This window comes from Daucus carota, chromosome 6, assembly GCF_001625215.2.
Source record: "Daucus carota subsp. sativus chromosome 6, DH1 v3.0, whole genome shotgun sequence".
Classification (NCBI taxonomy): domain Eukaryota; kingdom Viridiplantae; phylum Streptophyta; class Magnoliopsida; order Apiales; family Apiaceae; genus Daucus; species Daucus carota.
Window position 1 is genome coordinate 25,889,074 of NC_030386.2, and position 26,516 is coordinate 25,915,589.

The 26,516-nt window shown below is 33.4% G+C and overlaps 3 protein-coding genes across 4 annotated transcripts; 2 read left to right on the forward strand and 1 right to left on the reverse strand.

The window, feature by feature from the left end:
- Positions 1–1,913: 1,913 nt before the first annotated feature.
- LOC108228027 (nucleobase-ascorbate transporter 6) lies at positions 1,914–7,987 on the forward strand. 2 transcript variants are annotated; one of them, XM_017403485.2, is made up of 15 exons: positions 1,914–2,094; positions 2,340–2,555; positions 3,530–3,627; positions 3,717–3,890; positions 4,334–4,434; positions 4,639–4,714; positions 4,819–4,878; positions 5,018–5,202; positions 5,600–5,696; positions 6,047–6,133; positions 6,433–6,491; positions 6,836–6,927; positions 7,056–7,133; positions 7,255–7,415; positions 7,520–7,987. In XM_017403485.2, exons 2-15 carry the CDS (start codon positions 2,450–2,452, stop codon positions 7,730–7,732), a joined length of 1,587 nt encoding a protein of 528 aa, XP_017258974.1. In that variant the 5' UTR covers positions 1,914–2,094; positions 2,340–2,449; the 3' UTR covers positions 7,733–7,987. The 2 variants fall into 2 exon arrangements, with proteins under 2 accessions (XP_017258974.1, XP_063935757.1); XM_064079687.1 differs by lacking the exon at positions 1,914–2,094 and having other exon boundaries at positions 2,219–2,555.
- A 1,370-nt stretch (positions 7,988–9,357) lies between these two features.
- LOC108226678 (LIM domain-containing protein WLIM1) lies at positions 9,358–12,050 on the reverse strand. Its single transcript, XM_017401672.2, has 5 exons — positions 11,675–12,050; positions 10,398–10,494; positions 10,276–10,316; positions 10,075–10,164; positions 9,358–9,874 (listed from the first exon to the last, which is right to left on the reverse strand). The coding sequence occupies exons 1-5, from the start codon at positions 11,990–11,992 to the stop codon at positions 9,638–9,640; spliced, it is 783 nt and encodes a 260-aa protein (XP_017257161.2). The 5' UTR covers positions 11,993–12,050; the 3' UTR covers positions 9,358–9,637.
- A 1,062-nt stretch (positions 12,051–13,112) lies between these two features.
- On the forward strand, positions 13,113–25,782 carry LOC108226490 (uncharacterized protein At5g50100, chloroplastic). The gene is made up of 8 exons (XM_017401454.2): positions 13,113–13,389; positions 13,510–13,670; positions 13,833–13,940; positions 15,239–15,295; positions 15,397–15,462; positions 15,581–15,641; positions 25,134–25,177; positions 25,423–25,782. Exons 1-8 carry the CDS (start codon positions 13,242–13,244, stop codon positions 25,459–25,461), a joined length of 684 nt encoding a protein of 227 aa, XP_017256943.1. The 5' UTR covers positions 13,113–13,241; the 3' UTR covers positions 25,462–25,782.
- Positions 25,783–26,516: the final 734 nt, after the last annotated feature.

Sequence of the window (26,516 nt, forward strand, 5' to 3'; positions counted from 1 at the left end):
GGGCTCTCTGCTTAAAAAAGGGCGTATTCTAGCACGTTGCAGGGTCAATACTCAATACTGTGTGAATATTGATACAAAAGTACGGTGCCACACATGTCGGCAAATCTTCTGCACATTCTCTTTTTTTTTTCCTAAATAAAATAAAACTGAAAGCATGTTTTGATTTGATTGACAGAATTTATGAATAAGGGATTTATACTATTGAAATGGTAGAATTTATACATTATTTTATAAATTATATTTTTGATATATTACGAATAATTTTTACTAAAAACTTGCAAGTATGAGCAGCTCTAAGCTTTAAAATGGATGGTAGAATGAGGTTGTTTGGGGGAGGTTAAATAAATGTTTTTTGCTTAAAGTAAAAAAAGTGAGGTAGAAGTTACAAGCAAGTTAAGACTTATAAGTGATTAAAGTGTTTGAGAAAGAACCAGAAAGCATAAAACAAAAGTAAGTATTCCTAATTTTTTATAAGTACTTATTGACTTTTTACACAAACGATATAAATAAGTAGGGGTGTGCACGAGTCGGTTCGGCTCGGTTTCTACCTAAAACCGTTACCGGACCGTGTATTTCGGTTCGGTTCGGTTTTTAGGTAGAAACCGTAACCGAACCGTTTCAAACGGTTTTTTTCGGTTCGGTTAACCGTTAGTCGGTTTCGGTTTTTTTTCCGGTTTTTATATGATTAGAAGCTACTATACAAATTTAATACTTTTATTAACTTTAGAAAAATATTTATATACTTATTATATCAATTTCTCTTACTAAAATATATAATTAATATATTGTTGCACATATATATATAATATGTTATATATAATAATATATAATAAATATTGTATTTTTATTATATATTATATAAACGGTTTGGTTTTTTGGTTCAAACTACTATACAAATTTAATACTTTATTAATTTAGAAAAATATTTATATACTTATTATATCAATTTCTCTTACTAAAATATATAATTAATATATTGTAGCATATATATATATAATATGTTATATTTAATAATAAATGTTATATTTTTATTATATATTATAGAAACGGTTCGGTTTTTCGGTTCGGTTTTAGGGGTAAAACCGTAACCGTTACCAAACCGTTATATCGCTTCGGTTCGGTTACGGTTTTTTTCGGTTTTTGTCGGTTACGGTTTTTTTCGGTTTGGTTTTTCGGTTTTTCGGCTCGGTTTCGGTTTTCCGATTTTTTTTGCTCACCCCTATAAATAAGTGCTTTTAACTTGTAACTCCAGAAGTAAAAGCCGAGGCCAAACACCCACCGGACATCACACACTCACGTTTAAGGATCAAACAGGGCGTCAAAAGTTAGGTCGAAAATTAATTTTAAAAAATTTATCAAACAATCTTCCAGTCATATTTTTTCTAAAAACATTATATCTGCACCATCAAATTCCAAATGGAACATTAACATGAAATCATGGTCAACACACCGGAACACATCTGCAAAATTCATGTAATAATTGCAACAATTAGTGAAGATCTTGGTTAGACGGTGACATTGTCATGACAATATTGGCCAAGTAACAGAAGACAGGTACTCAAAGCTTAAAACAAACAAAACGACACCGTCAAGAATACTTTATATTCCCGCAAACATTCATCACCCTCAAATTGAGGCCTGTATATAAAACTATATCCATCCTGTATGCAGCAGGGAGCGCTATTATTATACAAAAACAAATAAAGCATTAAATTATAAAAGAGATTCTTGGTGTACTAAATTATATGGAGAGAGAGAGTAGAATAGTGGAGAGAGACAGGGGAGAGAGAGTAGAGGGAGAGAGAGATGTTGTATTTACGAGTAACTCCCTTCTTCTGTGTATCTTGTTGTGTATCTTAAGTACATTTACTTAGCTTCAACCAAAACTTTAATATTCTTGCATCAAAGCTTTCACTTTCTTAACCCCTTTTGTGCTTTTGGGCATTATCTCTTTAATCTTTTCTTTATTTCTTTCTCTACACCTTTTTATTTAACTTTTTGTCTATGTGGGGTCTTTAAATTTATTGACTTTGATGCAGTAGAAGCATTTGCAAAGCAACCCACTTGATTGTGCTTCTCAAGATTCACTATCTGGTAAGTTTCCTCACTGTTTTCTACTGATTTGAACCTAAAGTTTCAATCTTTTTACCAACTTTGTGATGTATACATACACATACAGTTTGTGTGTGAGTAATAGTTAGTGGCATTCCATGTGGGTTGTTTCTTTACAATCTTGTCACTTTATATGTGGTTGCTCTACTATCTATTCATTCCTTTTGGGCTCTCATTTTGATTGGTTTCTGAGAGATTTGGGATCTGCTTTTCTTTTCTGCTTGCAGATTTGGGTTTTGAGTGAGCTGAGTTAAGTACTGGTGATCTTCATTGTATTGCCATTTGGTAGTAGAGATATATATTGGTGTGTGTATTGTGGAAAAAGAGAGAAGGGGCAATGGCAGGAGGAGGAGGTCCAGCAAAAGCCGATGAGCCGGCGCCACATCCACCCAAAGATCAGCTTCCCAATGTGTCTTACTGCATTACTAGTCCACCCCCTTGGCGTGAGTAGTGTTAAAATTTAGCTATTCTTGTTTACATTGCTTGGTTGGTATATTCTTGTCTTAACTCTATATATATGTTGGTTAGATTCCTTTGGTTGACTTGGTTGGAATCGGAATCATTTGTTAGTTATGGTGGATCAGTTATACATATTTAGGTTCTGATTCTTTGGCGGTTGTCTTTTCGCTATTGAATTTGCATTTCTTTTTGTTGATTGCTATGTTTGTAGAATATATACTGCACATTATTCATTATCTAAAGCTTTAGAAGAAGCTGCTCAGTTGTGGATATTCTCTGAGCTGAGATGAAAAGAAAGATGGAGATTCAGAAACTATATTTGTGAAGAGAAGATAATTTACAATGATAGTCTGAAAACTGTTTCTTAGGATAAAAGAATGAGAATATAGGAAACTAGAAATCTGAAGTGGAAGAAAATTCAGTTCAATTTGCAGTGACAGTCTTATGAACCTGCAAATATGCCAATTTGGGAACTCTTTCTCGGAACAAAAGGAATCTAAGTTTGTTACAATAATAACCTGGGGAAAGTATTGCCTCAGAATTGTTGCCATGTGAATATTGTGGCCGGTTTTTTCCGAATTCATTTGTGTGGAGACTGTTGATGATTTGCGGAGAAGGGTGCCAGTCCAATCAAGAAGTCCTAGTTGATGTACACTACTAGTGTGTTTACACAAGCTTCTACATTCTCTCATTTTTGTTGCATTTTATGTTGTGTGCTGGTGAATGTTACTGGTGGGTCCAGGACTCTATGACTTATTCTAGGCAGATATCATGCTTAAAAAATATATTGTTATCTGCAAATTCATGCAATCATAACTACTCTGACTTAGATCTTTGAGATTCTATACTTTTTGAATGTAGGTTGAATTATGTTTCTCAGTCATTTTTTGTACTCTTATCTTTACTGAAGTACTGGATAAGCACAGATGACTTAAATTGTTAAATTATTTTAATGCAGCTGAGGCTATCCTATTAGGCTTCCAACATTTCATTGTCATGCTTGGTACAACAGTCATCATACCCACTGCTCTTGTTCCTCAAATGGGAGGTGGAAATGTGAGCCGTATATATAGATTATAAACTAATGTCTTAAGTTTGTATATGTAGCTGCACCTTTCTGAACTTGCCAATATGATTATTTGTAGGAGGAGAAAGCAAAAGTAGTTCAAACTTTACTCTTTGTCGCTGGAATAAACACATTGCTGCAAACTTTGTTTGGAAGTAGATTACCTGCTGTTGTCGGAGGGTCATACACCTTTGTTGCACCCACAATATCAATTATCCTGTCTAACAGATGGAATGATCAAGACCCTGTAGTGGTTAGTGACGTTCATCTCTCTTTTCTGAATTTAAAAAGAATTTCATGTGTTGAATTAATAATGTCCTCAGCTTCTTACTCTAATAGAGGAACTAAAGTTTCTATGAATTTTATTTAACTAATTCCTTTCTGCGTTCGCGTAAATTTGCAGTTAAAATTTCTTCCATATTTCGTATCTATATTAATAGTCATACCAAAAAAATCGGAGAGATGTTCATTGTCAGATATGTGATGGGACTTTCATGATTAGTGTAATAAATCAACACATTTTATATACATTAAAAAAGATCCATACGGTGTAGAAATTTACTGGTCTCAGGGCTTTCCATGATCTATTATATTTGGAAAAATAAAACAAGGATAAAAGAGAACTGGTAATGTCTAAGACAAGTTATGTCTCCATGATTCTTGATTTATATTAATCATTTTTTAATGTTTATGTAGAAATTCGAGAAGATTATGCGGGCAATCCAGGGAGCACTTATTGTTGCTTCAACGCTGCAGATAGTCTTAGGTTTCAGTGGCCTCTGGCGTAACATCACCAGGTGGCTGCAGTCAGCATGTCTATGAAAAGCATTAAATTTAATGTTGGCATATGCATTGTGAAATTATTTGCAATTTTTAGCACATCGATCCCATTTAGGATCACCTTAAGGCCTGCTTAGACATCTTTCCTGTTCAATTTGTTTTTATTGATTAGTGTTCACGTTTCCGCTATAACTAAACCAGGTTTTCCACACTTGTCATAGGTTCTTGAGTCCACTATCAGCGGTTCCTTTGGTTGCACTTTCTGGTTTCGGGCTATATGAGTTTGGTTTTCCTGGTGTACGTTTAAATCCAAATATGTTTTAGTTTTCTCATAATGGACGAGGAGTTTGCTTGTCCTTAAAATTTTTTACATCTCTCTAAACTTTGCTTTTATTAACTAGGTCGCCAAGTGTGTTGAAATTGGATTGCCGCAGCTTGTCATTTTATTAATATTCTCTCAGGTAAGTTTCCCCTCGTTACATGAAATGACCATGTCTAGTTTATACAACTATTGAAGTACAAATTGCTTTTTAAGTGATTTAAAATGGTCATCTGAAATTAACTGGCCATTCATATGTACTGTGCTTGTTATTTTTGCAGTATTTGTCCCATATAATACGCCCAGGGAAAAATATCTTTGATCGTTTTGCTGTTCTATTTTCGGTGGTGATTGTATGGATCTATGCTCACCTACTTACTGTTGGTGGAGCCTACAACGGTAAATCACCCACTACACAAATTAGCTGCCGTACAGACCGCGCTGGGCTTATTAGTGGAGCACCATGGTAAGAGCAGAAATTAACTCAAGACGTCTTCATTAATCCTCTACATTATTACCTCCCAAAACAGGAGGTCTTTTAATTTCCAAGATCTTTAAAAATTTACTTGAGTTATACATGAGTTACAAAAGAATATACTAGATTTGCATTAGAACACAATTATATACCATAATCATGTACCATATGATTTTGAATATAGGACTCAAATAATATTTGAAAGTCAAAGCAGGGTATGAATCTGAAGGTTAAATTTTCTTATCTATCAGACTTCGAGTTATCACTTTAAATATTCAAAGAGTTCCATGTGCTCTATTTAATCTCTAATGTGTACATATGTTGCTGACTATTGCTAAACAACATGAATGTGAGACATACCTTGACTGCTTTGGTTTCTTATTGGTAGGATAAGAGTTCCATATCCATTTCAATGGGGAGCACCATCCTTTGATGCGGGAGAAGCCTTTGCCATGATGATGGCTACATTTGTGGCACTTGTGGAGGTCTATTTCATCTCTTTAGTGTATTGAAGTAATGACTAGAGTTGAGGAATATTATCACAATATAAACAATGTGTATTATATCAGTTAAGAATTAAAACGTTCTCTTATCCTGCAAAGTTGACTTAAGGCAAAGATATGTATTCTATTTCCTGTCTAGTCATTTTCTTCATATCTTTTAATATCTGTAAAAATTCAAAACTTTTGAGCATACATTTGGGACTGTATCTGCAAGTGTTACATAATTAGTACTAGGACACATTTATGGTAAGAAAAGCGTCATTGCTAAATTTTTATGCTAAAAAGAATCTTCTCACAACAGTGATTAATTTCTAGTTTTATATGATATGCAGTCCACTGGTGGATTCATTGCAGTGTCAAGATATGCCAGTGCAACTCCCTTGCCACCTTCTATTCTCAGCCGTGGTGTTGGCTGGCAGGTAGGTTATCTCCATTGATTATTTGCTATTTCAGTTGGTTCTTAATATGCAGTGTCCACCAGCACAAATGAATGCAGTCTTGAAGCATTTATACCTTGCATCAGTTTTGCATGTTTAAACTTTAAAGGCAAACTTAAAGGAAATTATCAACGAGATATATGCAGAACCCTATATGAACTAATTTCTTGACATAGCTCTTTCTGGTGGAAGTATAAATTGATTATATGAAAGTTTAGCTCACGTAGAACTGACTTGGAAATAATAGAATACATGACTGAATTAATTCTTTCTTTTTCCAGGGAATTGGCATCTTGTTGTCTGGGTTATTTGGAACCGTGAATGGCTCTTCAGTATCTATGTAAGACACATCTTATGTGACAACTTTCTGTTGAATAACCATCTACTCCCTCCGTTTTGAAATATAGGTCGTTTGACTTTTTTGCACGTATTTTTAAGTCTTTTGACCGCATGCTTAAAATTATTGTTTTTAAAATTTTCTTTTTTTGAATAATAATATCAATCATATATTTTTATTCAAAAAAAGAAAATTTCAAAAATAATGATTTTTTGCATGCGGTCAAAAGACTTAGAAACGCGTGCAAAAAAGTCAAACGACTTATATTTCAAAACAGAGGGAGTATTGATTAATTAGCTCCAAAATTCCTGAATTTCCGGATGACCCTAAGCGTGGTATCTTCACAGTGAAAATGCAGGTCTTCTGGCTTTAACTCGTGTTGGTAGCAGAAGAGTTGTCCAAATATCTGCTGGCTTTATGATCTTCTTTTCCATTTTGGGTATGTGTAATAATGTCTAAGTGCACAAATACATGAACTGATATATATATATTTTTTTATACATAAATTCATCATCTCCATGTTATGTGTATGATCTTAACTTCCTCAACCATATCTGCAATGTTCAGGAAAATTTGGAGCAGTCTTCGCTTCTATCCCAACACCAATATTTGCTGCACTGTACTGTCTTTTCTTTGCTTATGTTGGTACGTTCCAATACAATGCAAGTCTTTTGACTTGTCTTCTTACATCCAGATACCAGATAGGGATATGCTGTAGAAACATCAATCTTTTTTTTTTTTTTTTAAATTTAAAATATATATGCAGGTGCCGCTGGTCTAAGTTTCCTTCAGTTCTGCAATCTCAATAGCTTCCGTACAAAATTCGTACTTGGCTTCTCAGTCTTTATGGGATTTTCTATTGCACAGTACTTTAATGAGTACACTGCCATTAAAGGCTTTGGCCCTGTGCATACGTCTGGAAGATGGGTAGGCCTAAGATTACATGTTATTCAGATTATCTGTCATGTATTATTTTTGTTTCAAACTATCTAGTTACTGGTCTGAAAATCCTATCGTGTTCCCCCTTGCAGTTCAATGACATTGTGAATGTGCCGTTCTCATCAGAAGCCTTTGTTGCCGGCATTTTAGCATTTTTCCTAGACAACACATTGCATAAGAAGGATAGTAGGAAAGATAGAGGCAAACATTGGTGGGACAAGTTCCGATCTTTCAAAACCGATACAAGAAGTGAAGAATTCTACTCACTTCCCTTCAACCTCAACAAATATTTTCCATCTGTGTGATACACACATACTAAAGTTGGATTTTTCTCCTGACTTGTCAAATCCAAATCCCTCTGCTAGCTCTTCGAAGCTATTTTTGGGACCTTTGTGCTGCACACGTTTATCGTTCCACTTAGTGTATCTAATTAACTCAAAGTAGTAAAAATTATCTGAAATTTGGTAACAATCTGCTTGGCATACTTATTCTTCTTCCTTGTTTCTGTAAATTTGAAGTGGATTATATAGAAATGAAGTATCGAAAACCAAGTTTGCTACTGTTGATCTCTTCCAAACCTTGTAACCTGAAAAGATCATAATCTAGAAAAACATCTAGCAAGAAACAGAGCAATATTGAGCCAAATTATGCGAATTTACAAATTCGAGTTATATTATACAGTACATATTTTACGAATTGAGTTAAATTCTACATATTTTTACGCATTGAGATCACGTAGATATCATGCAAGCCAAATTATATATCAAAATTATATATACATATTTTACGAGTTGAAAAAATTATATATACATATTTTATGAGTCGAATTCAAGTGCTAAACTTTCACGGCCTTGTAAACTCTGGGATCATATATTAAGCTGCACAGTCAAACATCAACTTGTTTGTTTATTATACCATTAGTTTTTTATCAAGCCGAAGTTGAAGCAATGCATGTATCCCAATTTACAAGTGCTTACAGAGAAGCATGCATCATATCTGTTACCATGTGGCTTTTAATCTTTAATAATGGATGCTAGCTCTCTTTAGTATTAAGATATTTTGATCATTATATATGGCATCCTCTGATAAAACTTAATTATGCTAGTTAATCATACCAAAAGGTCGTGATGCTCATTTCTTCAATGTTATCATCATACTGGCATTTTGATAAGATAATGAGACAGAGAGGCGCATTCGTCCATCTATTAGCAGATACTCTAGCAGTTAAACGCCCGGAGAGCAAACACGGGCGGAATCCATGGATCAGCTTCGGCTACAACAGGGATCGATTTTCAAAAATTAAATGAATATTTATTTTATAAGTTGTGATTCTTGGTTGAAAAAGTTTGGTCAATTTTTGAATTTCAGTCCATCTCAATCTTTAAAATATAACAATCCCTTATTTTAACCAAACTGTTTCTAAATTCTGGTTCTGTTATCTTATTCTTACTGTTTCTTTGAAATTCTGGTTCTGGTTCTGTTGCCGGTAGAAATTTGTGCACTCCATGATCAAACTTTGATCCTCATAAATAATATTTCAAGTTCCAAAGTTTATAACAAGTATAAGCATTAAGCCCTTTAAGTAGCTGAGTGTTAGTGCTTCATTGAACTCAATTATTCATGACCTGACAACTCTAGCTTCCAAATCATGTTAAATGTGGTGATATGAGAATCTATTACTCACTCATAGATGGACTCATGAGTGAAACGCCCGGAGAGCAAACATAATCTGCATGAGTGAAACGAGTTGCAATCTTTTTGGAGCTTTATTTATGTTATTGTCGGAAATAAATGTTTGGAGCCATCAGGTATAGACAGTTACCATCTCTCCTGCAATTTCAAGGTGCTGGGAGGACGTTTATTAGGACTATATTTTGCCAATTTGTTTCAGCAAAACATTTCCCTCTTTATGCAGATTATATACATGGAGTGTCCAATAACAACTTCAGCCAGATATATACCAAACGAAACATAGCTTAATAAACAAATGACAGCAAATTTTCAGGTTCAACCAGCATCATATGCAGGACAAGGAACCTTTTACCTATTTAGAAATAACACTGAATATATCCTATTATAAATTATCTATATTTATTAATACAGAAAAAAACTCTTTACTTGGGTCTTCCAACATTTGCACAGGATTCTGGTGTAGCTGCTCAGTTTGATGTGATATCATCCTGCAAATCTTCGGAGGTTTAGCAGCACCATTACGCCATTGCTGTGTTGTCAGTCAACTCTGTAACTCGATCCTGTTTGACGACTTCTTTAACTTGATTCTGTTTAACCAATTGACTGAAGTTTCCCTTTGCCTTGAAGAGCTGCGAGTGATGGTGCCTACAATATATTTGATGCTCATGAGCAACAAAATTTGATGGACTTATAACACAGCCTCCATGGCTGCACTTGAAACAAGCCCTATGATATGCTGTGCCATCAACCACCACCTGCAGCAAGAACAAAGAATTATAAGTTTATATATAGGATGATGCACATTAGACTCTGAAACCATAGAAGGCCTTAAAATATTTGAAATATCTGCAGTTGGTTGTAAATTGTTAATTGATTCTGTTTTTTTTGACTAGGTTGTAAATGGAAGCCAGCCCCTAGTGCTAGTATCTCTTTTATCATCGCTTACTTGTCATACCTTTTCGATAAGGTAAACAGTTTTAATGCAAGCAGTACATTTTTCCTGAGTTCCTCCAAACATACTCAAGACTCTTTTGTTGTTCTGGCCCTGTGAAAAATATAATACAAATCTGTTATGACAAACTTCTTCTAAGTTAACTTCAAGTTCATGTGAACTATTATGCAAACTTGAGAGAGATTGGTACATAAAATGGAGTACCTGCTCTGCAGATCTATCAACTTTTGTCATTTTTGGAGCTCCTAGACATGTAAATGAAAGACCAATGAGTTTGGAACAAGACACTCAACAGGAATCGGACATTTAACAAAAACATAACTCACCTTCGAAACTCTTATCTAAGCTGCCTGTCATCTTGAAAAGTTGATCAAAATGAGGCTTGCAGTATAGCACACCCTCAAAAGAAGAATAATTAAAAAGCTGCAAGAAATGAGGTAGTACAATGATGGTGAAGCAGGTAAAGCTTTCAACTATACTGAAAATGCTTAATATAAGGTACTCAGCATAGCTACTGTGGCATATTAGAGATGCTGAGATGAATTAACCAAGTAAAAAGATGGATGCAGTAATAAATCATAAATGGAAAAATTAAATTTTAAGCGTCAAGTCAAGATACCAATCGAGATAATCTTGCATTAATAAAAGAAGGCAATATAAAAATTGTCAAAAATTGGAGAAGTTATAACAAATCTGAATTTAGACAAAAACAGATTCAAAATTCTATTGTTTAGTAGACAATGTAAAATCCTGGAACTCAAGGGTCGGCGCTTGAAGAAACACATTGATGATAACAGAGATTCAGAACTTCACTCTGCAAACACAGTGTCTGACAATCAAAGTTTAACTAGTTGGTGAAACTCCTACTGGTTTTAAAATAGCTAGACTGGTTTCATCATTTAAGACTGAAGCTTGCAAAAAATGGGGACCATGACATACTTCAGATAGAGTATCACCGAGTAATGCTTGGTAACTATGATAGAAAATGGCCGTGTCAGTTAAACAACACTTTAAAACATCGTATAAATCTTCTGTGAACTTCGTTTTACTCATTCAGGTAGCACAAGTTTATTCATAGTATCCCAATGGTTGCAACAATGCCCACTTACTGGACAATGAAATATGCAAAATGATACTTTTTTTTAATCACAATTCACAAACCACTAATAAAAATTTGTCAAGCCACAAATCATATTCCATCAGGTTTTGTCTTAAACTTCTGGAGAGTAAGTATAAACTTCTGTTTACTTCCAGCTGTAATCTATGACTAAATAAATTTGTGTAATAGCCCATTCAATTTGATAGTTAAATAGTTAGAAGCTGGTAACAGAATTTCTCTTAACAGACTGTGCTATGGTAATCTGCATCCCTTGCTAACAAGCTCAGATCATGTATTTGATGTGGATGCTTAATAATTTTTTAAATTGCTATCCAAGTCTACGGAAGACAATATCAATAAGTCTTCTGTCCATCATATACGAAGATCTTGACAAGTCTGTTCCAAATACTTAAAATCAATACACTTGAAGATCATAATTAGCAAACACAATCAATGAACATGAATGACACAAACATATGCATATGTGAAGAAGAAAAGTATGACCTTGAGGGTAGCCTTGCAGTGGTGACATCTAAAACAAGCCTTGTGATAGACTTTATTATCAGCAGTGAGCTCATCCATCACATACACAGTCTTCTCACATGCCTTACACTTCTGTGTTGTCCCTGTAAACATCACCATGATCACTTTCTTCAAACTACAAATTCCAGCTAAACGATCTCGATAAAAATCAAACTTTTTTGGCAAGAAAACAGAGCCAAGTACAGAATTTCTTGAAAGGGAGAGATTTAAATTTAATTTTGCAAAGTACAGGTGGGAAATGAATATGATGTAGGAGTAGTTAAGAAGTGCAGCAGGCATTAGCTGCTTTTAAGTATGTTATGTTAACTAATGCTTCCAATTTTTAGCTGTCTCTTTATTGCATGCTTTCCTTTTTTTTTTTTAGTGTGAGCTGCAACTAATATTTGCATTCATACCATTGACATTTTCGAACAATTTAAGGTTTGGACTAATAATCTCCTTTTACAGCTCAATAGATTCCTTCCCTTCTCTTTTGGTTTTGCATTTAGTCGGTCCACTTTTATTAAATAACTCAAATTTAATCTTATATTATGCTACAAGAAGCTGCTATATTTGGTAAAATATGACAATTTTATAATATAAACTTTATCAGTAATATATATTTTTGAAGGAGAGGAATTATAAAGAACATTATGATGTTGGATAAAGTATAGATTTCAATTATTCAATCTAACGTGTATGTTATTATTAATAAAAAGTTATATATTTACTTAGAACTTGTTTGATTTCATGTTTAATAGTCCGATTAATTAATACATGAATCGGAAACTCCAGTCCCATATGTAGAGTAAATCGTTCCATAAACTCCTCTCGAATACCCCACCCTTTCTTCGTCCAATTAACAATATCATATTACTAGTAGAAAAATACCCTCCATATAAATTAACACTATTATATTTTTAATAGAAAAATAAAATCATAAAATTCTCTAAGACTCACATTTTATAATAATATTCAACAGGGGATATGCAAAGACTATGTCGGAGTATATCAAATTATCTCAAAATTAATAATATAGACTGTAATAATATAAATCTACATTTTGTAATATAAAATCTCAAATATTATACCTTTATACTAAAACAAAGAAATTTCAAAATAATTTCCATATCTTGTCAATTCTAATTTATTTTTGACAAATATATTTTATAACCTTACAAATGAGTATTGTTCAAAGATATTTCGGCGTGATCTAGGATCGAACCTAATAAATATCCGTATTCTAAGATATTCTCAGGACGAGTCAGGATCGAATCAAGAATGCTCTGTCAATTATAATCTTTCAATTCGTGCTGTTGGTTTTGCGGAAAAACTATTAAAATACAATATTACTAGATTTAGGCATTCGGAGTATAGCACTAATTGATTATTGGGTACCAGCTTTTCTCTCTTTACACAATAGCCCCCAAACTGAGACCTTCATTTATAAATGAAGCAGAACTTGCCACGTATCACAAAGGTTGTTAACATAACAGAATCACACAAATACTGGAACAAGGCAAGGATTATTAGCTGAAATTCATGAAAAATGGCCATGAGAACAGCAGCATTAGCAGCTTCTTGTATTGGAAGAAAGCAACGCCCAAATTTAATTATTCCCCTTCTCAAGAATTCCAGGCTCCATCTTTCCCTCTCTGATCATCACGACCCCCTCTCAGTTCCACATCCCCAATCAGGTACAATTCTTTTCCCTGTCCTGTTTTACGAGCGGAATATACTGGGTACGTTTGGTCTGGTTTAGTTTTCGGGTTTTATTTGAAATTTTTTAATATTGTTTTCTTGATTATATTGTACAGGGGGTTACAAGCATTTAGTGGTTCGGGCAATACAAGGGGCAGCCACAGATTCCGCGGCCTCCAAGAAATCACAAACGAATGAATCTCAATCTGAATCTTCTCCGTCGAATTGGAAGGTTAAAATGCTTTATGATGGAGATTGTCCTCTCTGTATGCGTGAGGTCTGCTTGTATTCTTTTCTATTGTTCGGTTTATTACATGTTTAATTTGCGGAATGCCCTTCGTCATGGAGGCATGTGTGCGTGTGAATTTAAATTTCTGCGATTGACAATAAGTTTGAAAGAGTGTAGGTTTGTTATTTTAGTATGTGTTGTAATTGGCAGGTGAACATGCTTCAAGAGAGGAATAAAAGTTATCAATCCATCAAGTTTGTTGATATTAGTTCGGATGATTACTCGGCTCAGGATAATCAGGGCCTTGACTATGAAACTGTATGTTCATTGTTATACTTCATTTCTTCCAAGTTAATTTGGTTCTTTTCCATTTTAAGACATTACTTTAGTTCATAGGAGGTATGTATGAGCATGCTGTATGGTGCAGTAATGCAGCTCAAAGGCTCAAACCACACTGAAACCGATTAAGTGCACTTCTAAATTTGGTACCAAAAGTAAACCAAAAACCGTTGGCACCCTTTTGATTTAAAACTGATAACCAGATCAGTCAAGTAATAATGAGATTCATTGTGAATACTAGTTGCATTGAAGGGCCTCATTTTGTGATGTGTTGGTCATGAATTGTTATTCCTTATCTGTCAATACTTTGTGTATTTCAGATTATGTCCTGATTCTTGTATGATTACATGCTACAAGTGGAAGTTTCTTTCCCGCTCCATTTCTTAACATGCACATACATTTTGATTAAAAGGAAGAGGAGTTGAATGAGTTTAATATTGTTTTATCATAACGACATATGAATCATTTAATTTACACACTAGTAATGTTATAACTAGTCATATTTATATCATCAACTTAGTAATTAAAATATATTAGCTCTGTCGGGAAGTTAGAGGTTTGAGAAAAAACTAGGGGATTGAAACTAATTAAAGGTTTGACTAGATAAATCTTCTAATATCGGTTTTTGGTAGTTAGCATATTGAAATAGCGGTCCGGACTTAATCCACTTATTTTTAAAAAAGCTACTTAGAGGAGCTTTTCCAATTCGAGGATTGCCATTTGTCAAGTTTATATACAAACAACTAACTAAATAAATAAAGGTTTGACCAGATGAATCCTCTAATATTGGTGTTTGGTAGTTAGAGTATCGAAACAGTGGTTTGGACTTAACCCTCTTATTTTTGAAAAAGCTATTTAGAGGAGCTTTTCCAATTCGAGGATGGCCATTTGTCAAGTTAAAATACAAACAATTATTCAAAATAGCTAATTCAATCGCTTATCATAACAACTAACTCAATCCGCTACCGTTAACCACTAACAACTAATTGCCAAATAGGGCCAATTTGTGTTAAATTATCGTCTTTGGTTTTGGTCGGCTCAGTTTTGTCCTTAAAACAAAGACAAACTATATAATTACAGTTCCAAAAATTTGAAACCGTAAATCAACCAATTACCAATGGTGCATTTTTTATTCAGTTTCAGTTTGTTCTCATCCCTAGATGTATTATTCACTTTAAAAAGGTTATCGTAATCATTATATCTCTTAATGTCTTGTACGGTCATGGTGTGGAGATCTTGTCTCTTGGTTATGCGCACTTACTAGTTCACTTGTTTAGGCAATGGGAAGAATTCATGCAATACTGCACGACGGAACAATAGTCAAGGATGTTGAGGTATATCTCTCTCCTTGCCTTTGTAGTACTCACTCCCTTCTACACAAAATCTTAAGTAATTTATATATATATATTTAAGATATCCTTTTTTTCTGGCGTAGGCCTTCCGGAAATTATATGAAGCAGTTGGACTTGGATGGGTATATGCCATTACCAAATATGAGCCTGTAAGTCAGTTAGTCAAATATATCGCCCCATCGTATATTGTGTTGCCTTGGGGATATAGCTAATCTGAACTAGAGAATATTGCCACTTGTCCTAACTTATAAAGTATTCTGTTTACAGATTGCCACAATAGCTGACTCTGTATATGGTGTTTGGGCAAAATATCGTATGCAAATTACAGGTACATTATCTATTGCTTAGCATGCATGTTTTAGTTTTTGTAATAATACCTACTACTTTGTTTAAAGGAAATTGTTATTATTTTTCCACAAAATTTTAACTTGGAGTAGGACAGCTAAAGGGTTTGTCCAAGAGAGAGGCTAAGAAATGATTGATGCTCTAGCACTCAACAAAAGCTAATAGAAGCTTTTAAGAATACACTCTCAGACGAATTGAAGATAAAGAACATATAACTATTATTCAATTTTTAAATCTTCTTAAAATAAACACAATGATCCCTTTATATTATAAACTAGCACCATTGCACCAAGACTATCAAATAAAAGAAATGAGTGTAAATTTGTTTCTGCAATCATAATGGACTCTATTAGTGTAGAACTTCGTCATCAATAACTTATTGTTGTAATCCAGCAATAAATACAAGACACTATCGATTCGAAGAAAATATTCGGCCACAAGAAAATCAATTGTGAAACAGGTCTCTTTAATTTTGATAAAATATCACCTGTTCCGCCAAATTAAACCTACATCATGGTATCCTCTTGAATACATAGTTCAATAATTTGGAATTCTCTTTAAGTTGTTGTCCACTATCATCATCAAGAAATTCATTTCTGTTGAGGTGCTTCTGCCTGTGAATATTCCATTAACATGCATAGGATCATTTCAATATATTCAATGTCAAGGACTTCATTAACCAGAATATCAGATAAGATTATTATATATTAACTTCCTACTTATATTCTTCTACATAACTAGTTTTAGATACACTCTCTGGTATGGTTCATGCTAAATCGTCATTATATCTTTTTTAAGAAACATGGGATATCTTTTTCTTCTTGGCTATGAAATAATATTGGATAAAATCTCGTTTGATCTGAATTCTTGTCATACGATGCAACAGGTTTTAATCCCCCCCCCCCCCCCCCCCCCCCCCCAAATCTCCCTGAGAACTTTGCAAAGATATCCTCATATCCCAAAAAATGATACTTTGTCACCATATATATTCAAAACCAAGTCCAATTCCTTATCCTGTTGTTGGATATTTTATTATATTGTGCTAATAGTGTAGAGAAGATAAAAAAGAATAAATATGTTTATAATAAAATAACTCGTTTTCTTATGTTATCTGATTACACAACAACCCTATTTATAATATGGGTTGTGAAATATATCTTGACCTCCTATATTTGTGGTGATAATACAATTCTTGATGACCATTGCAATTTAATGGTCTATTATTCTTTATACTAAATATGGAAGATCTTCATTGTTTAACACTCCTCCTTGAAGAACTTCCTTTGTATGCCAAGATGCTTTCTTAAAGTTTCGAACTTCACTTTTGAAAGTGATTTTGTAAAAATATCAGCTAGTTTTTCTTCAGAACCACAGTGAATAAGGCTCACTTCTCCTTTGTTTTCTGCTTCTCGAACAAAGTGATATTTTATTTTGATGTGTTTTGTCTTTCTATGTTGTAATGGATTCTTTGCAATAGCAATTGCTGATGTGCTGTCACAGTATATCTTTGTTGTTGATTGCTATTTTCCACCCAATTCTGCAAGTATCCTTCTAAGCCATATTACTTGATTTGGCGATTTGGCGATGTATACCTTCCTATTCACAAAATGCTATAAATTCTAATGAGGTATACTCTGTCCCGTTATTGTTTCTTATGCATTTGATTTGACAACCACTCTCCTTTTCAACATGATTCTTAAATTTGTTAAAAATTTTAAATACATCCGATCTTTGTCCCGTTATTGTTTCTTATGCATTTGATTTGACAACCACTCTCCTTTTCAACATGATTCTTAAATTTGTTAAAAATTTTAAATACATCCGATCTTTCTTTGAGGAAGTATACCTAAGACATTTTTCCTAACTGACATCCTTCACAAACACCTTTAGTGTCTAGAATTAAAGAAAGACCTTTGACCATATCTTTTCTTGAAAGAAATTTTAAGTTTTGTAAATTACTGTGTCCGAATTGCTTGTGCCACAACCATGTAATCTCATTTGACTGGGCCTGCATCGATTGTACTTGTGCTTTATAGTTCCATTCAATTGGAAAACATTTCTTTTACGTTTTAATGCATGCAATATTATTTACTCTTAGATCATAAATTGCGCAAGTAGTGCCTTCAAAATAAAATGTGCATCCATTTTCCATCATTTGAGGAACGCTGAGTAAATTTTGATCCAAGTTTGGAACATAAAGAACGTCATTGATTTGACATGTCCGTTTTTTTTTCCATGGCAATAGTACCTTTACCTTCAAATTTCACCATTTCTCCATTGCCCATTCTTACCATTCTTACAGGTATCTTAATAGAAGAGTCTATTTCTGTAAAAACATATGAATGTTTCGTCATATAATTTGTACAGCCGTTGTTAATAAGCTAGAATCCTTTTGATTACTAGCATTCTGACATGCATAAAATAGATGATTTTCATCATCTGTTGTTTCTGATCTTCCTGCTTGCTGATTCTTTAGTCTACACTCATTTTCAATATGGTTGAATTTCTTGCAGTAATTGCATTGGCATTTTCCTTTGTGCTAGCAATTCCTTTTTGCATGATTTGTTTTTTCTTGCATATTGAACAAGAAGGGAACTGACTCCTTTTTCCAGCCTCTTTGGCGATATGACGAAACATTCATATGTTTTTACAGAAATAGACTCTTCTATTAAGATACCTGTAAGAATGGTAAGAATGGGCAATGGAGAAATGGTGAAATTTGAAGGTAAAGGTACTATTGCCATGGAAAAAAAACGGACATGTCAAATCAATGACGTTCTTTATGTTCCAAACTTGGATCAAAATTACTCAGCATTCCTCAAATGATGGAAAATGGATACACAATTCATTTTGAAGGCATTACTTGCTCAATTTATGATCCAAGAGGATATAATATTGCATGCGTTTAAATGCAAAGAAATGTTTTCCAATTGAATGAAACTTTAAAACACAAGTACAATCAATGCAGGCCCAATCAAATGAGATTGCATGGTTGTGGCACAAGCGATTCGGGTATAGTAATTTACAAAACTTAGAATTTCTTTCAAGAAAAGATATGGTCAAAGGTCTTTCTTTAATTCCAGACAGTAAAGGTGTATGTGAAGGATGTCAGTTAGGAAAAATGTCTTGAAAGTCATTTTCTACTGGACAAGCATGGAGAGCATCCAAGAAATTGAAGTTGATACACACCGATGTGTGCGGGCCAATTAGAACTTTGCCACTTGATAGTAACAAGCACTTTATTTTATTCATCGATGATTACTCTCGAGTGACTTGGTCATACTTCCTCGAAGAAAGATCAGAGGTTTTTTTTTAACAAATTTAAGGGTCATGTTGAAAAGGAGAGTGGTTGTCAAATCAAGTGCGTAAGATTCAATAACGGGACAGAGTATACCTCATCAAAATTTAAAGCATTTTGTGAAATGGAAAGTATACATCGCCAAATGACCGTTCTGTATACACCTCAACAAAATGGTGTATGTGAAAGAAGAAATAGAACTGTGATAGAGATGGCAAGATCAATGCTGAAAGATGAAGGTTTATCGAATTAATTTTGGGCAGAAGCTGTCTACACATTAGTGTATCTTCAAAATCGGTTACCGACAAAAGCTGTTTATAAAAGAACACCTCTTAAAGTATGGTCCGGACATAGACCATCGGCAAGTCACTTGAAAATATATGGATGTATATGTTATATCTACGTACCAAGTGAAAAGCGACATAAACTTAAAAATAAAGCCGTCAAAGGACTCTTCCTTGGCTACAGTTCGCAGTCCAAGGGATATCGGGTTTATAACCGTCAAAACAGCAAAGTAGAAGTCGGTAGAGATGTCGTATATGACGAGAATGCTTCTTGGAATTAGGAGCCCAATGACATCAACAAAAAAATGTTATTACTGAAATCTTAAATCTAGAACCAATACCAACAGTAGTTGGACAACAAGAACAACCTTTTCAGGTGGAGTCTGATAGTAGCTCAAATGGCTCAGAGTCAGCGAGATATGAGTATATGACAGTTTTTCAGATTTTCCACCTACAAAAACTCGAAGACTGTTAGATTTATACAAAAATACTGAAAGAATGCCGGATCTAGATCCCGAGCAACTTCAATTCTGTTATTTTGTCTCGGATGAACCATATAATTATGATTAAGTAGCTCAACACAAAGAATGGAGAGCAACAATGCAAGAAGAAATTCCTATGATTAAAAAGAACCAAACGTGGGTCTTAGTTACTAAACCACCACACAAGGCACTATTGGTGTGAAATGGGTGTACAAAACAAACCAAAATCCAGATGGCTCAATACAAAAATACAAGGCAAGATTAGTCGCGAAAGGTTACTTTTAACAATTTGGAGTTGATTATAATGAAACTTTTGCACCTGTCTTAAGACAAGATAAAATAAAAACAATTCTTGCTCTTGTCGCACAACATAAATGGAATATATATCAGCTTGATGTAAAATCTTCTTTTCTAAACGGATTCCTTGAAGAAGAAATATATATTGAACAATCACCGGGTTTCAGGGTAAAAGGAAAGGAAGACAAAGTCTTACGATTGGAAAAGACTTTGTGTGGACTTAAGCAAGCACCACGAGCATGGTACAGTCGAATTGACGAATATTTTCATCAACAAAGATTTAAGAAATGTCCAAATGAAACTACTCTATACATCAAAGTGGAAGGACCCGATTGATTAATTCTTTCCCTTTATGTCGATGATCTCATTGTTACTGGAAGTAACTTAACTATGATCAATAATTTTGATAATAATGTTTGAGATGACTGACCTGGGTATATATGATAAATTACTTCCGAGGGATGGAGATTGATCAAACAAAAGAAAGCATTTTCATGTGTCAGAAAAATTATGCGACTAACATCTTGGAGAAATTTAATATGGATAGATGTAATCCAATTTCAACTCCCCTGGCTCAAAATGACAAATTAAGCAAAGATGATAATTCAGGAGAAGCACATGTTAAGCTTTATAGAAGTATAATTGGCAGTTTACTTTACTGTATTAATTTGCAACAAGGCCGGATATATTGTATGCCACGAGTATGCTATCAAGGTTTATGCAGAAGCCAACACTACTACACATGAAGACTGTAAAAAGGGTCATGAGCTATATAAAAGGTACTTTGGATTATGGATTATGGTTCAGACCTACGAAAATCCTGAAGTAATAGGATATTCAGATAGTGATTGGGCACATGATCAGTAGATGATATGAAAAGCACTTACGGATACGTCTTTTCACCTGGAAATGATATATTTTCATGGTTAAGTCAAAAGCAAGATACAATAGCTCAATCAACAGCTAAAGCTGAGTATATAGCAACATGTGCAGCAGTTAATCAGGTAATATGGCTTAGAAGGATACAGTAAAAACTCTATAAATTAATAATGTCGGGACCGGATAAATTTATTAATTTATAGAGTTATTAATTTATCGATAAATTAATAATTATTAATTTAAAGAGTTTTTAACCCATTACACCGTACATACCAAACAAAAAAACTAATTAGTCTATGCCTCTTAGAATTACCTTACAGCGAACCTTGGGACTCAACGTAAATTAGTAACTACTGTGTTCATATTTATTAGATTTCAATAATGACAACGTAAATTAGTAACTATTGGGTTCAAATGTATTAGAAATCAATAATGACTTTTGAAGTACTGTATAGTAAATGTAATATAATTCAATAGAGTATAATATTTTTTTTTAGTTTCTCTGAATTATTAATTTATGATTTTCTTGGGACCAAAAATTATAAAGGGATCTCCCGAAAAATTATTATCTTATTATTTTATCGAGTTTTCCAATTTTTTACATTGGCCCAAGTCGGGACCGGACAAATTTATTATTTTAGAGAGTTTATTAATTTACCGAGTATTAATTTAAAGAGTTTCTACTGTACTTCCAGAATTGGGTGAAAAACGACAATCAACAACAAAGATATATTGTGATAGCACATCAACAATTGCTATTGCAAAGAATCCAGTACAACGTAAAAAGACAAAACGCATCGAAATAAAATATCACTTTGTTCGAGAAGCAAAAAACAAAGGAAAAGTGAGCTTAATTCGATGGTGTTCAGAAGAAAACCTTGCTAATATTTTTACAAAATCACTTTCAAAAGTGAAGTTCGAAACTTTAAGAAAGCAGCTTGGCATACAAATGAAGTTCTTCAAGGAGGAGTGTTAAACAATGAAAATCTTCCATTTTAGTATAAAGAATAATGGTCGTCATTAAGAATTGTATTATCACCGCAAATATAGGAGGTCAAGATATATATACTAAATATATATTTCACAACATATATATGGTTGTTGTGTGATCAAATAATAACGTAAAAAGAAGAGTGTTGGATATTTGATTATATTGTGCTAATAGTGCAGGGAAGATAAAAGAGAATAAATGTGTTTATTGAAAATATAACTCTTCTTCTTATCTTTAATACATGAATATCAACCCATATTTATACCTGCCGAGTTAAGCACCTACAATAGTAACTGTACATATACCACTAATATTGGTGGTTTTTGTTTAACTACTATTAATAATTTATTGGTTTATGTACAATAACATATTAACCTTTTATTTAATATTTACTAAATAATAAAGTTCTTCATTATTTAACACTCCTCCTTGAAGAACTTTTTTGTATGCAAAGCTTATTCATCATCCTTGTTGTATGCAAAGCTTATTCCTCTACACAAGTTGAAAGGACACAAAAAGATGTTGAGGCATTAGCAAAAATACATCTTGCAGTTACATATACAATATTTCCCAGAATAATGAATGCTACTTCATCAAAGCAAGCATGGGATATCTTGAAAGTTGAATTCGAAGGGAACGAGAAAACAACAGCTATAAAGCTTCAATCCTTGAGACGTGAATTCGAGAACCTTAAGATGAAAGATGGTGTAATAATTAAGGACTACTCTTCCCGAATAATTAGGCTGGTCAATGAACTGAAATCAAATGAAGAAAATATAACTGACCAAAGAGTTGTAGAAAAAATATTGGGTCAGTTTATCCGAAAAATTTGATACAGTGGTTATTGTGATTGAAGAATCTAAAGATCTCACACAGCTAACTGTCTCGAAATTAATAGCATCATTACAAATTCATGAAGATAGGATGTCACGACGAAATGAGGCATCCGGAGAAGGAGCTTTCCAATCCAAGCACAAGATCCCCTCCTTCAAACGAAATAAAAAAGGAGGCACATCAAATCAGTGGAGTCCAGCCTATGTCAAAGGTGAGAGAAAAGTAAAATTTGCGCCATGTTCCAAATCAAAAGGATGCTTGGTTGATTGATAGCGGGTGTACCAATCACATGTCCAAACATTCTCAACTTTTATTGACGAGTCTATTTCTGTGATAACTTGAGAATGTTTGGACATGTGATTGGTACACCCGCTATCAATCAACCAAGCATCCTTTTGATTTGGAACATGGCGCAAATTTTACTTTTCTCTCACCTTCTTTGACATAGGTTGGACTCCACTGATTTGATGTGCCTCCTATTTTATTTTGTTTGAAGGAGGAGATCTTGTGCTTGGGTTGGAAAGCTCCTTCTCCGGATGCCTCATTTCGTCGTGACATCCTATCTTCATGAATTTGTAATGATGCTATTAATTTCGAGACAATTAGCTGTGTGAGATCTTTAGATTCTTCAATCACAGTAACCACTGTATCAAATTTTTCGGATAAACTGACCAATATTTTTTCTACAACTCTTTGGTCAGTTATATTTTCTCCATTTGATTTCAGTTCATTGACCAACCTAATTATTCGGGAAGAGTAGTCCTTAATTATTACACCATCTTTCATCTTAAGGTTCTCGAATTCACGTCTCAAGGATTGAAGCTTTATAGCTGTTGTTTTCTCGTTCCCTTCGAATTCAACTTTCAAGATATCCCATGCTTGCTTTGATGAAGTAGCATTCATTATTCTGGGAAATATTGTATCTGTAACTGCAAGATGTATTTTTGCTAATGCCTCAACATCTTTTTGTGTCCTTTCAACTTGTGTAAAGGAATAAGCTTTGCATACAACAAGGAAGAGGAATAAGCTTTGCATACAGAAAAGTTCTTCAAGGAGGAGTGTTAAATAATGAACAACTGTATTATTTAGTAAATATTAAATAAAAGGTTAATATGTAATTATACATAAACCAATAAATTATTATTATTAGTTAAACAAAAACCACCAATATTAGTGGTATATGTACAGTTACTATATTAGGTGCTTAACTCGGCAGGTATAAATATGGGTTGATATTCATGTATTAAAGATAAGAAGAAGAGTTATATTTTCGATAAACACATTTATTCTCTTTTATCTTCCATGCACTATTAGCACAATATAATCAAATATCCAACATTTGGTATCAGAGCCTAAAGATCACAAAGGCCTATACTTACTTTCGCAATATAATATATAACAATGGCATTCTCTCAGCAACAAGTTATTCCCATTTTCAATGGAGAAAACTACAAGTTCTGGAGTATCAAAATGAAAGTTGTCCTGCAAGCTACACAACAGTTGTGGGATGTTGTGGATAAAGGCATACCTCAGGCCGAGGCTACTCCTAGCAGGCTAGCACACAAACATCTAACAAAGAGTTATATTATTATAAACATTTTTATTCTCTTTTATTTTCTCTTCACTATTAGCACAATATAATTCATATCTTCCAAGAATTGATCAAACTTCAATATCTACCAGTAGAAAAATCCATAATCCATGATTGTTAGGAAGTGAACATGCTCTTAATTATTAGAAGTCTCTGAAATAGCAAATCCCTGTTTAGCGGAATAAAAGAAATTACCTGCATCTTGAGTACCCCGACCGTCCTGGGACGCCTAGCAATTTCTGGAACACTGCTCTTGAGTACATAAACTGCATGTTATCTATGTTTTATTTGTCAACATGCAGACTCTTGTACAATGGCATAAACGATTGATGCTAGTCTTGTGTTAGTTCTTGAAATTATTATGCCATCTAATATTTTTGTTGTTTTGTAGTATGAGTATATATGTATCTCTATACATACTTTAGGATTGTCAAATTATTGAATATTAAATATTAATATATAATTAGTTCTTTGTATATTTTATAGAAATATCCTAGAGGTGTAGTGAATTGATGCAGTAAATTTTTTACCCTCTATTACTAAATGGTTCAATCTTCATCTACTGTACGTCCTGCATCAGCTAGAGTATATAATTAATAGATAGTGACTAGCAAGAAGGAAATAATGTAGCTACTCACCTAGAATAGTCCCCAAATATATATATATATTCTATCAAAGTATATGGAGTAGCCACCCTGGAATAATGTCTTCAAAAATCAATTTATTTGAGGTAATCTTGATAAAATAATTATTTCTATTTCTTGTTATGCACCAGAAATTGGTCTGTTTCACCTTAGATGTGTCACTTCTTGTTTTCAGGCCGTCCCCCTCTGGAAGAAGTTTTGGAGGCAAGAAAGAAAAAGGTCTGGAAATTACATATCCAACCTATGCTTTCCTGTTATTACATTTGCATGTCTATTGTACTAAACCTCAACTGCTTGCTATACAATTTTTTTCTTTTTTTGAACAGTGATCCACTTTCAAATTTTGTTGTCAACTTTTCATTTCCGTTCCATTGTTGAACACGGTCGCATGGACATAGTCATTTATATACTTTTTTATATTAAGTTCACTCCTGATGCATCATGGTCATAATGTTTTTCTGCAGGGGGAGACTTGCAACGACAATAAGACTTGTAAGATGTGAATGATATCCGACAGAATCTGATATAATTGGGCAGATGTTGGGTAAACATTGCCGTTGATGATTCTGGCCTTCTACTCCATTCAATGAACTTAGCTAACAGAGTTACAGTAATCAACCATGACGTAAATAATTACACTGTTGCCTCTCTGCTACAATCACTCCTGCCAGTTGCATAGAGGGATTAAAAAATTTCCATCATAAAACGCTGATATATTGCTCATAAACTTTACTGAAGTATATATTCTGCTGTCTATTAGAGTTGCAGTATATCAGAACTTGAAGTTCCTCATATGATTAGTACATGATTTTTTGGTTGCTCTCTGATGTTTGACTAGAAACATAGCAGTTTGCTGAAATTTTAACCAGCAAGAGTGGCAATTGTTAACGAAGTTAGAGCCCGTGAAGATTAATGGTGCATAGGGTAAATATGCCAAAGAATTTTAAAAATAATTTAGGGCATCATACTTTGCCTATATGCTGCTGAGCAAAATTAACTTTGCATCTGGTCAGCTCCTGATCATCATTTCTCATTTCAAGGAAAAAAGAAATAATTTACCCTTCCATTTTAAAATAATAATTTTTGGAGTACAAAATTCACACTATCTAATTTGTTTTCTTGCTTTTCTAGTTTTGAATGTTATTTGTACTTGTTTTGATATTTTTTAGTTTAAGAAATTTATTATTTGTAACAAATTTATAAAAAAATTACCGAATAAATATAAAATTTGATACACCAAGCATTTAATTATTTATTACATCATATAAAGGGAATAAAAGATCTAGTTATACTTTGTCAGAAAAAAATCTAGTTACATTGTTCATTTATCTTATATTTTCTCTCGATCAATAAACATGATCATGATAAATTATAATTATGTCACTATCAAATAATTATACAACATAGCACTAATAAAATTTTATAAAAAAATGTAAAATTAATAAAATTAATAAAAAGTAATATTAGATTAATGACTCAATGAAGGTAAACATGTCTTGAGTTTTGCAAGATATATCCCGTGTACGACAATCTGACTTGAATCTTCTTTCGCCTTTCA